Below are 13,130 nucleotides of genomic sequence, written 5' to 3' on the forward strand. Positions count from 1 at the left end.
GATGGTCTCCATTTTTAAGAAACGCATTATCTCATCACTTGCAAGGTGCAAGTCATGGTCAATGTTGCCCATAATACCACGAGCCACATGGACCACAAGATGGTGATGTTCAAAACGGCGAGCTATTGAAAATGTCTTTTTACATCCACCAGTCAAAGAATTTGGATCAGCTATAATGAATTGTTGATGTATGGATTGCACACCCGATTGACGTCGGGTATACCAAATAACCGACGTCATATGTATTTTTTTTTTTAAAAAAAATTTAATATTTAACGTCGGATTTTCTAAAAACCGACGTTATAATGGCGACGTTAAATTCATTTTCTGTAGTAGTGTAATGTCCAATTCAATGTAAAAAGAGTGGTGTGTGTATCAGTGTATGGAGTGTATTTGTCCAATTAATTTGTAATTTTATTTATTTTATAACACAATACCAAATAAGGATTATTTCTTTTAGTAATTACACATATTAAACTCAATTATATGTGGCTGTATCAACATTGAGTAATCTAGACGTATGGCTTAATAAAAGCTCATATGTATGGTACGGGAGGGGCAATATATGTACTGCTTTGAAAATTGAGGGGCAACATTTACACAACTAATAATTCAGGAGTAACATTGATAATTGACATATTATACAGGGGAATAAATTACAATTTTCTCTATATTATAATGTTGTTGGAAGAAAATCAAAGACAAGTAGGTATTGTATTATCTTTAGGTCTAAGAAACTTTAGATTGATTTAAGAACCAAAGCAAAACGTGACATTATTCATAGTTTAGCGATCAAATTAGGAGATGGCCGGAGGAGACGAAGCCGTGTCTACATGATAAGTCTCCCTAGTTTCTAAGTGGCATCCTTGCGGCGGAGGCACATCCACAGCCGGCGAGCACTTAAAGAATCCATGAGGCTGCAAGAATCAGTAAGTGTAGATTATTGTTGGAACCTGTTAGGATCAAGCTCTTCGTATCGAAGGCGTAACTTTATTTTATTATTATACGGTCACATTTTTCAGAGTAATCATTATTGTGTGGATCATGGTCCACACAAGTTGTATGGACCATATTTTGTATACCGTAAAATAATGTATATTCAGTACAAAAATAATGTACCTCTAATACAAAAATAATGTACATTGTATTCAGGGGATGTACATTATTTTTGTACTGAGGGTATATTATATTGTAAAATGTACATACAGTATAAAAATAAGAGTTAATATCATCTGAGGTCCTCCGAGTATAGTGGTTTTACCACGTTGAGTCCTAAACTTTCAAATTGACCATCTGTGGTCCTTCGACTTTTAAATTTAATCATCCATGGTCCAAGTTAACCACTCATGGTCCTTCAACTATTAAATTTTAACCAACCATGGTCCTTTCAAGAAGACCACGACTGGTTAAATTTCGAAACTTGAAGGACCATGGGTGGTTAACTTTGACCATGAAGGACCAAAACATTCAAATTGACCATCCGTAGTCCTTTAACTTTAAAATTGTTACCATCTGTGATCCAAGTAAACCACCCATGGTTCTTCAACTTTCGAAATTTAACTAGTCGCGGTCCTCCTAAAAGGATCATGGTGGTTAAAACTTGATAGTTTAGGATCATGGGTGGTTAACTTGGACCACACGGATGATTAAATTTGAAAGTCGAAGGACCACAGATGGTCAATTTGAAAGTTTAGGACTCAACGTGGCAAAATCACTATACTCGGAGGATCTCAGATGGTATTAACTCATAAAAATAATATACATTTAGTATATTAAAAATGTACTTTTTGGTATGTCCACATAACATTGTGTGGACCATGGTCCACACAATAATTTGCCTTTCCCGAGGCATTGGTGCTGGACTTGGCCCTTCGGTCTCTGTCCAACAATCCCTTAGCTATCTGGTGCCGGACTTGGCCCTTCAAGCCTCTGCCCAAAAATCCCCTAGTCACTTGGTGTTAGACTTGACCATCAAACCTCCGTCCAACAATCTCCAAATCACCCGGTGCTGAACTTGGCCTTTCAAGCCCCGCCTAACAATCTCCTAGTCACTTGGTATTAGACTTGGCCCTTTAAATCTCTGCCCAACAATTCACTAATCACCTGGTGCTGGACTGAACACTTCATCGACTCCCGCCAATAGAACCAGAATCAAGGACATATGGATTAAGGATTCAATAGGTACGAAAAGTACCTGGAGCATAAACCCAATATGTTCAACTGGCATGACAGGATAGTCTTCCAAGCGAGGAACATGCGTGATTCCAAAAACATACCACAGAACAATGTCAGTTTCTTCTAGACTGCGATCCTGTTTTACCCACGAAGGTAATCCCTCGCCCACACGCGGATTTTGATTCAGAAACTCCCCTCCTGGAAAATCTTCTCCCGGAGTATATTGAGTTACCCACAAATTGTGTTTCAAGAATGCAGCTCTTCTTAGAAACTTAGCCTTTGGACCAGCCATTGGCAAACAATTTGGACCTGGAACCAGCTTGTATCCGGTTGGTTGTCCAGTTCTATTCAGTGTCCTTGTGTTCCTCACCTACATAATATCACATGGTACATAAGATTCAAATTGTTATACGATGAACCAGGTTCATATTGCATTATTGTAAACTTTGATCCAAAAATTATATGTCTGCAATTAACACATTTTGTACTTAGCTTGCAGTTAACAATTTTTGTATCTATAAAAAAATTGAAGACACAAACGTGGTAATTACAGACACATAATATGATAACTACAGACACATAAATTGTTAACTGAATGTATAATATAGGTTAACTATAGGCACATAAGATGTTGGTTAACACGTCATGTGTCTGCAGTTAACATATTACGTATCTGCAGTTAATCGTTTTTGTGTGTGTAGTTATCCTGTGACAACTGTAGGTACAAAATCTAAAGGTTATTTTTGGATCATGGTCTACAATGCAAGGTAGACCTAATCTATGGTATAATTTTCCATATAGAGTTAATATAATTTGAATTCCTCCGAGTATAGTGATTTTGCCACGTTTAGTCCTAAACTTTCAAATTGACCACATGTGGTCCTTCGACTTTCAAATTTAACCATCCGTGTGGTCCAAGTTAACCACTCATGATCCTAAACCATCAAGTTTTAACCACCATGATCCTTTTAGGAGGACCGCGACTAGTTAAATTTCGAAAGTTGAAGAACCATGGGTGGTTTACTTGGATCACAGATGGTAACAATTTTAAAGTTAAAGGACTACGGGTGGTCAATTTGAAAGTTTTGAACTAAACGTGGCAAAACCACTATACTCAAAGGATCACATATGACATTACCACTACATCAAAAGGTATATCACGTAGGCACGTAGCGGAAGTGCAAATTTATTTCCTTAGAGCCAAAGTTGGACTTGGCCCAATGGCATTCGCCCAACAATTCCCCCTAGCAGTTCCTGTTAGGCTTGCTAATTCACCGACCTCTGTCCAACAATTTCCCTTGCACCTACCAGCTAATTAAGCGCTTACTATACTAGGCCAAAAGTTATAACTCATAAGAAAGATCCAAATTCATTTCTTTATACTGCCACATTTTTTAGAAGCAGGGTGCTGGACTTGCCCTTCAAGCTTCTCCCTAACAATCCCCCTAGCCACCTGATGCTGGATTTTGCCTTTCACCAGCCTATGTCTAACAATTTGTATACCCTAATTAACTAGCGTATTTGATCTTAACAATGGTTCTTACAATCCAATGGCGAGCTGAAAAGGGATCACAGTCACGCATTGCCTGCAATTCAGATCTAAGCAAAGTTTCCTGAGGATAGAATGCATTGTTGTGAACATTTTCATTCCCAGGTTCTTCAACCCTCACATTCACTTCAACCACCTATAGGTAAATGCATAACCAAGTAAAAAAAATTGTCAAACAATAAACCTGATCCACATGATAATGAGCTCTAAGCTAGCTTGCTAGAAACAAAAGCCTGATTGTGTGCTTCACCGGGCTTAGAATCCACAGCCATGTTCATGCGTGCCACAAAGAAGTGTTGATGAACCGGAGCATATAACCCCGGAGCAATCTCGGTGCCATATTTTCTTGATTCCCCAGGCTGCAGAGCTCCCATACTTAGAATTCCCGTAAGTTTAACTTCTGCCTCAATTTTCCCATCCTGTTAGTAAAGGCACATATATAAATACTTAGATTGTAAGATGAAATGGTTATATATAGGAGAGCAAGTACATTTTTTTTTAAAGAACTAAACATGCCTGGTAGAAATGCCAGTAGAATGCATATTCATAGTTAGCTATAGTGCATATAAAAGAAGCTGTGAGTCGCCTTGAGCGACGAACTTCAGATAAGCCTGTTCGCCAGTCTTGATGTTTCCAAAGTATTCCATCATCCTCTTCGTGCAAGCACACACAATTCTCAATTGTTTCAACCCCACCAGTGAAATTTGTAAAATGTGCATCGAAGTACTTAATATATCCCAAACAATCACATCCCTGAAATGGAAATTTTCTTTAATTTCTTGATTAGCTATTGCTCTTATTATATTGATCGAACTGGGAATTAAAATAGCGTGAGTTTAGGCAAATTATACCATGGATCAGGGTTCAGTTTGCATTGTAGAACCTGTTCTAAAATGACATCAAGATATGCACCTACAGTTAACATACTATGCGCTTGCAGTTAACAAATTATGTACCTATAAATAAATTAAATGTACATTATATTTAAACTGCTAGTATATAATTTATTAACTATATGCACATAATATGTTACATACATGTACATAGTATGTTAACTGCATATATATAATGTGTTAATTGTAATAGACACATCATTTATTAACTGAAGGTATATGTTAACTACATGCACATAATAATCTGAATGTTCCCTTCAGAAAATAATATTAATAATCTGAATGTCGTTTTGTATCGGGATCCAAAATACAAGTTGGACCCTAGTTCATGATATAACAATTGATTAATTTACTAACCCTTTTGAGTGAATTGGCATATTTCCCAAGCCCATCTTCTCCCGCATCAAATGCATTCTTCCTATAATGGGGATCATTTGGATCTCCATAAGGAACAACCAGTTCCACAAAGCTTAACCTGTGGGCTATGAGTCTTCGGCCTCGGCTACCATCAACATATGAAACACAATGTATGACTAAACCTTCTTTTGGCGTAAAACCAATCCTAAAGTTCCACTGTAAAACCATCAACATTTTGTATCAACAATAATGTGTAAAATGTGTATCAACAATTTGGGTAGATCATTAGATTTGAAGTAGGAACACAGTATTGAATCCTAACAATCGTAATAAGTATGCGAGTTACACTCAATATGATAAGTTTCTTGTGTACGTGCACTTGGTCTTTTCACCTAATGAGACACTAAGCTAAGCCACCATAATTTACTCCTTCATAACCTATCAGGTCAGCTAAGTCACCATAATTTACTTCTCCATATCCTATCAGATCGGGTGTGTGGGCGAGAAAGTTTTGCCTTTGTGAACAAATAATGTGCAAAATGACTAAAGACGAGAATTATTATATATCATACCTTTTGCCATTCTACATAGTTGCCATTAATGATAAAGCTAGGACCCTCCGGTTGAATAATATGCAGGGGTTTAACGTCACTGCGATCAATCCCTCCTCGTGTTTCACCGGCGGTGTAATTCCTAAATGGATCAACTGGCGGTAAGGGAACAAGTTTGCGGTCTTCAAACTCAATAATCTCCATTTTCTGCAAATCCACAAGCACATATATTCCTTCTACTGGCCTAGCATATCCATTTTCCATTGGGCAGTTGCTCTTTGTTTTGCAAAACACCAGTGGTTTAGCAAGCCTCCGACGAGGAGAATCTGCCTCACTAAAATAACCAGCACACCTGATGGAAAAAAGAAATTTTTTGATAGTTTGACGCAAAAAAACAAGAACAATATATAGTAGGGTTCCAATAAGAACGCATCGTCTGCATCCATCTAATACTTATATAAAGTGTGTTTATAAATAATAATGTTCATAGCCTCGGATGACTATATCCTAGGAGGAAACCAGCACTGCCGAAGGTGTGCGTTGGTGAGAATCGATTCTTGGTCATTCCTCCCAAACTTTACCTCTATGACCAGTTGAGCTGCCCATACAGACTAAACTAGCTTAAGTTCTCTTCACTTGTAACTTTATGATTACCAAATTAATAGCCTAAACAATTTCGCTGTGATTGCTCCAATTAAATAGAATTTTCACTAACCAAGGATCAACCATCACAAGATCCATATCATCAATGCCCCTTCTCATCATTGCCTCTATAAAAGGAGGATAACTTTTCATCAAAGCTTCACAATCAACATCCTCTTGAGAATCCTACAATAAAGAACAAACATTGATTGAAATCTAAACATGATCATATACAATAATCTGTACTCCAATCATACAAGGACAGAAAACGTACAATGGGTGGTTGAACATCTGGAATGACTTCGGATGAAATCACTTTTCCCTTGTCATGTCCATCCTGCACTTTAGCTAGCTCAACAATCCATATACTTGTCTCATTCCTTCTCTTATTGTAAAGGGTGAGCTTAGCTCGCCGTGGAGGAAGCTTATTCATGATTTCTGGTCCTTGGTGAGGTGAGAAGAAGTATGCATCTGCTAGTGCAACAACACTTTTGTTTGGTTCTAATAAAACCACCTCTATAAATCGAATGTCATCCCTTCCCTAAAATGGTAAGGATACGTTACTGGTGAAACAAATAACTATGATATTGATCAGTATTGATTCTTACTATATTTATATCTGCATATTTAACATCAAATTCGTATGACTTTGTGCTACATTATTTGATTCATGTGTGTCATTTAGATGATTGAGAGGCACTAATTGTAAAATCACGTAAATTCAAGTTCAATAATTACTTGTATTTTGAAGTCATATTAGCACAAAGTCGTATTCAAGAGTCGTGGTTAATGAAGTGAAATACATAAAGTTGAAAGTACCATGACATAATCCAAGGACCCAAAGGAGCAAAAGAAATAAATAAGAATGCATTTTAGAGTAAGGACCAAGCATCACACTAACGGTCACGATCGTGACAGCCAGCGTGACAAACTCTGCTCTGTTAGGCAACATTTTGGTAATTTAATTATATCTCGACCTTGGAATGTCCAAATCAAGTGACTTCAGAGGCATTGGAAAGATAACTCAAAGATATACAACTTTTATGAATATCACAAAGTCTAATTCGAACGTCTATATGGTGCAAAATAGCTTAGAAACAAGAACTGTTGTGCATAGTATAGTCGTCATGACCGGCTCCATGATGTGATGTTCGTCATGATCGGGCCTTGCATTTTGCAAAAATACGCAACTCCAGCTACTATAAAAGTAAATTGGAAGTTATTTTTAAGTGGAATTTGGATATATTTCACTTTCTATACCTTCTCTCTAGCTTCTCTCCACTTAGAATAGGGTCAGATTATATTTCAAGTCAAGATTGCAATTCAATTACTACTTCAATTCAATTAGCTTGTATCTTCAATTTACATTGACCAAAGCTAATTTTTCATTACCTAAATTTCAATTCTTTCAATTTCATTTGTGGTTTCAAATATGGAATTTCATTGTGCTTTTACTTTGCGAGTAAAATAATGAATAGTTTGATTTTCTATGGGATTTGTATTGAGCTTTTTGTTGTGTTATAGATGCTTCGTGTTATTATGAGTTCAATTGCATAAAGGGAGGATGCATAAAATTAGCTAGGGTTTTTATTGTAGATATAGACTTAGTCCTAGCCTACTAGGGCAGAGTGATGTGAATTGATAGAATCGGGTCTAGAAGAGGATCATTGTTCATGATGAGGATATGGGTCATGCCAAACATACCCCAATTATTTATTCTTGCTACACATTTTGATAATGAAATAGAAATACTTTGACAAATTGTAACTCGGAATGTGCTAGCTTAAAATTTAATGGGCTAGCTTGATAACCTGAGCCAGTTAAGGCTATTCTTTGTTACAGAAGTTATGTAGAACAAAATATACATCAAGTTTATCTGCAAACTCATCTTTAGTATTTTTTTTATTCAATTTTAAATAAAATTTTAATAAATATATTACAAAACTAGTAATTGTCCCGTGTGATACACGAACTATTATTAATTTAACAAATTTACCAATTAAATTTTTGACATCCTCTAAATTAGCAAAGAAAGTAATGGTTGTGAAAAAAAAAAAATGTATTTGAGTTCTTGAGCTCAGAATTAGTTTGATTAAAAATGTAAGTATAACTATACAATGTAATATTTAATATTTTTAAAAATTTAAGTATACTATTATTATGTTGACTTTAAAGTTGACTGTTACTTGTATTATTATTTGATTTTGATTTTTTTTAAAGGAATTTGAATTTGAAACAACTACTTTAATTATATAATTAACGTATTCATTTTCAAAAAAAAAATATAATTAACGTATTTAAATAAAACTTGTAAATAAAATAACATGTGATATTTGTCAAAAATCTCCACAAAAAAATTATTAATTTGAAAAAGATTATTTATGTAAGAACTATATTTATTTTATCTCTAATTTCTCCACTTCATATATGTGGAGTCAAATTAATTATAATTGAGGTTTAAATGAATATATACACAAATTATATTAAATATAAAACTTTACCAATAAATTTGAACACAATAAACTTTTTTCCATACTTCATTATGCTTTAATATATATAGAGAGATAGAGATAGAGATAGAGTTATAATAATAAAATATAATTTATAAAACATAAATACACATAATAACTTCAAAAAATTATGTATAAATACATCTACCCACACAATTAATGCATTCATACTTGCTAATCTTGTTTCTATCAAAATGCATTCACACTTTGGAGGGAAAATTATGTTGCTAGATTCTGCTTTATTATATATAAAAAGAAAAGATAAAATATTTTTATAAAAATAAATAATGAAAAATTAAAAACTTACTATAAATATTATATTATAGTGTAAGTATATTAATTAATTATAGTTAGAATTTGGAAATGGGGGTTTAGATTGATCGATGATGTAGAAGTTTATATTTATTTGTGTAAATGCATTAGTTTATTAAAATTGAAAGTTTATAATGTTAATTTCAAAATGTAAAAGTTTTAGTTAATCTCCTCGGATAAGCTTGACAGCCTGAGGTTTTACGGTTAGTCCAAGATTAGTTTTGAACCCTACAAAAAAATGATTAGCACGAACCGATAAACACGACAACATGATCGGGCTAGCCCAAGGCTGTACAGACTGGTCGGATTGATATCCCTAATTGGTACCTCAAGAAACTAATGTTGGAAAAATTAACTAAAATTGACATTATTTAAAGTGGTCATTTTGTGTTATCATTTTTATGGGGGTTCACTTCAAATTTGGGTCACGTCAATGGTGATTTGGATTCTCTTAAGTGAGGGGTTTAATTTGATATATTTACACTCAAAATAGATAATATGTAAATGAGAAATTGGTTTTCGATCAAAGTATATCCATTTGAATTTGGAAAATAGAGTTGGAAGGACGACTTTAAGTATTTTTTTTGTCCCATACACATTGAAAAATGGATGTAAGTTAGCGCTAGTGTATACAATTAAAATTTGTAAATAATTTGATTTGTATAGTATATAGGTTCCCTCGTTGGCGTAGATCGAAGAGCAATAGCTAGCAGAATATATGTGATTCCCACACCTTGATTATTCAAACTTAATTTTATTTCTAATTTTGTGAAAAGGAGAAATCACCATTTTGGTCATTCAATTGTTTCTCAACTGTTAATGTAGTTCATAGTTTTAAATTTCAACAAATTTGATTCTCGAATTGTTTAAAATTTCGTCAATTAAACCCTTCGAGAATCAAATTGAAATTTTAAAAATAGGAAAATCACCATTTTATTTTGGTCCCTCATAAGAGTTTAATTGACGAAATTTTAAACAATTCGATAATCAAATTAGTTGAAACTGAAAACTAAGAACTACATTGACGTACAGTTCGGAAACAATTGTGAAAAATAAACTAGCTAGAGAGTGAATTCCTTAAAAACTATGTCAAATACGCCACTTATTTTAGGATAGATATAGATCAGAGTCGGGGCTAGATTTTGGGCTATGCAAGCTGAACTACAGTACATGGCCCCAAATTTTAGAGGCCCAATATTTAATTTTTACCTAACTAGTTTAGAAATAAAAACTAAAAGTTTTCAATTAAACTTAAAAGGTTTTATAAAGAAAGGGTAGGAATGTGTTTATGTTATTTTAACTTGGAGGTTAGAGGTTTGAAATTTGTGTGCTGCTCCAGCTTTGGACATCTCTCTATTTTCTTAATACTTTTGAATCATCAAACTGCACACGATAATGCAATTAGGTCATCTAAAAAACCAACCATTGGATCCCTAAACTAACCAATTTCAAACAATTTTTCCAATTTGCAAGTTTCCAACATGTCATTCTCCCAAATTAATTAATTTTTAAAAACTAAATTTCAAAAATTAGTCATTTAAATAAATAAATAATAATAATAATAATAAAGAAAAAAACTCCGGCCAGAGCCAAATAAACCTTCTTTGTCTCCACGACCGGGGACAAAGAGTTTCTTCGTCTCCATGGGCGGAGACGAAGAAGGTTTCTTGGTCTCTGGCCTTGGAGACGAAGAAACTCTTCGTCTCCACGGCCGGAAACGAAGAGTTTCTTCATCTCTGGCCATGGAGACGAAGAAACTCTCTTCGTCTCCATGGCCAGAGACGATGAAACTCTTCGTCCCCGCCGTGGAGACAAAGAAGGTTTCTTCGTCTCCGGCTGGAGTCCTGGTTTTTGTTTTTGTTTTGCTTTTTTTTTTCATTTAAATAATTAATTTTTAAAATTTATTTTTAAAAAATAATTAATTTGGGAGGATGACCTGTTGACTTGTTGGAAACTTGCAAATTGGAAGAATTATTTAAAATTGGTTAATTTAGGGACCCAATTGTTAATTTTTAGATTCAGTGGTCTAATTGCATTATCGTGTGCAGTTCGATGGCCTTATAAGTAATAATTGTTTCCTTATCCTTATAAGTAATATATATATACTTTTTGTTATGGTCCACACAGCACTGCGTGGATCATAGTCCACACAATAATTTGCTCATTGGCACAAAACACAAAATTAAAAAAAAAAAAAAAAAAAAAAAAAATCACAAAATTTTAAAGATTTGAATATAACTGTGACGAAGCACAGTTTTGGATTTTTGCATAAATAAGCCTATCTATTTATTTATTGGAATCCCACCATCTGGATTTTGAGACAGACTCCCAAATCATTTATGTGTATCAATAATTGAGAATTTCGTCCACCTACGTCGTGATCTACGTGCTATTCTTCATCTTCCTCCAGTTGTCCCTTTAGTTTTATTTGTTTAGGCATGTTTACAAAAAATATTAAATAATACAAAAAATTAAATCAATTTTGCTAATATTTTCCAACAAAAATTTGTATTATTTGCTAGCCTACAAATACTACCTAAGTACCTAGAAGTGCTTTAGGTGAAACTGATGTTAGGTCAAAGAACCACAATAAAGTAAATTAGCTTACGTTATTCACATGAAGTCAAAATTGAAATATTATAATTATCAAATCAATTGTTTAACTAACTCAGTAAGAGTTACCAAAAAAAAAAAAAAAAAAAAAAAAAAAATTGTATTCTTGTTTATGCTTTACACTTGATGGATGCAGGCATGCTTCCTTAATTGATTACAGATTTACTGCAAAGGCACAGCCCAATATCTTTAAAAATAACATTTATATTTATTTAATAATCAACTTTTTAAAGAATATATATATATATATATATATAAGAAAAAGATCGTATGAGAACTTACTCTTAATAAAGAATTGGGAGTAAAATTTTGTCATTCATCTAGAAAATTATAAAGGATTTAAAGTAAGGGGATATAAAGAGTGACAATATTTTGATAAATAACTCGAATTTTAATATATTGCACCTGATGCAACTAATATGCCGTCTGCGGAATCGACAATACCTAAACTTATCAAATCTAGAAAGCTCTGTGGCGGATGGTGGTAGTAGTTGCACTTAGAGTTATCAATGCGGGTTGATGGAGCGGGGCCCGCCAAAGCCTGCCTTTCGGCGGGGCGGGCTAAAAAGCCCGTTTTTAATATGGGCCTAGGTAGGGGCAACTCGTCCCGCCGCCCCTTAGGCCCGCGGGCTCCCGCCAAAGCCCATCATTTTTTTAATATTTATTTACCATGTGTCCCTAAAGTCTAAACTATAATGTGTCTATGTTAATAACTTAATTGTTATCTACTTAAAACACTTATCATCACATATCTAATAAATTTAAAAACAACTACTCAAATATTGAAATATATTATAGGGACTAGGGAGTTCCGCTTAGGGCTTTAGAGTTTTAGAGTTTTAGTTTTTACTTTTTAGTTTCAGTTTTATTTTATATTTTTATTTTTATTTTTAGGAATTTTAGTCATTTAAGATTAGGATTAGGATTTAGAACTTAAAAAATAAATAAATAATAAATAAATAAAAAGGTGGGCTGGGAGCTTAGCTCGCGGCGAGCAAAAAAAACCTGTTTTTTATACGGGTTTTTAAAACACGAGCTCATCCCGCCCTTTTGGTGAGACGGGGCGGGAAAGCCCGGCGGGCTAAACTCATTTTGACGACTCTAGTTGCACTATGTTGTACTCCTCGGTATAGGCTAGCACCTCGCTTGGCTACGCAATTAATGGTGTCAAGGTATCGATGTCGTGGGCATCGGTTGGAGTAATCTTGAGGGCTTGATTGGTATCAGCGGCCCTGCTCCCATGACCCTCATGTTCCGCTTCAAGTGTAATTATGTAGTCTTTTTTGACACCTTTTTATTTCTTCTATAGGTTTTTCTTCTCCAAGCAACCCAACTCTCATGGCCCAATTTGTTTCCTCAGCTTCGGCGTACTGGTTGGCTTTAGCCATCATGGCTATGTAATTACTAGTTAGTCAAGGTCTTTCTCCTGAGATTTTTGTACAAGTCTCTAGCTCTTAAGGCCTCAATAAACATGGTGATGGCAGAATTGGCGTCCATCCCGTCGACTTTTGCTACTTCTGCATGTCAT

General features: G+C 34.4%; 1 protein-coding gene across 2 annotated transcripts; it reads right to left on the minus strand.

Moving 5' to 3' along the window:
- Positions 1-697: 697 nt before the first annotated feature.
- Positions 698-6,713, minus strand: LOC109160628 (copper methylamine oxidase-like). 2 transcript variants are annotated; one of them, XM_019308910.1, is made up of 9 exons: positions 6,442-6,713; positions 6,241-6,353; positions 5,547-5,877; positions 4,975-5,190; positions 4,241-4,477; positions 3,958-4,143; positions 3,720-3,860; positions 2,195-2,545; positions 698-917 (listed from the first exon to the last, which is right to left on the minus strand). In XM_019308910.1, exons 1-9 carry the CDS (start codon positions 6,598-6,600, stop codon positions 798-800), a joined length of 1,854 nt encoding a protein of 617 aa, XP_019164455.1. In that variant the 5' UTR covers positions 6,601-6,713; the 3' UTR covers positions 698-797. The 2 variants fall into 2 exon arrangements, with proteins under 2 accessions (XP_019164455.1, XP_019164456.1); XM_019308911.1 differs by lacking the exon at positions 4,975-5,190.
- Between the last annotated feature and the right edge of the window lie 6,417 nt (positions 6,714-13,130).

The sequence above is a fragment of the Ipomoea nil genome, unplaced genomic scaffold, assembly GCF_001879475.1.
Source record: "Ipomoea nil cultivar Tokyo-kokei standard unplaced genomic scaffold, Asagao_1.1 scaffold2868, whole genome shotgun sequence".
NCBI lineage: Eukaryota > Viridiplantae > Streptophyta > Magnoliopsida > Solanales > Convolvulaceae > Ipomoea > Ipomoea nil.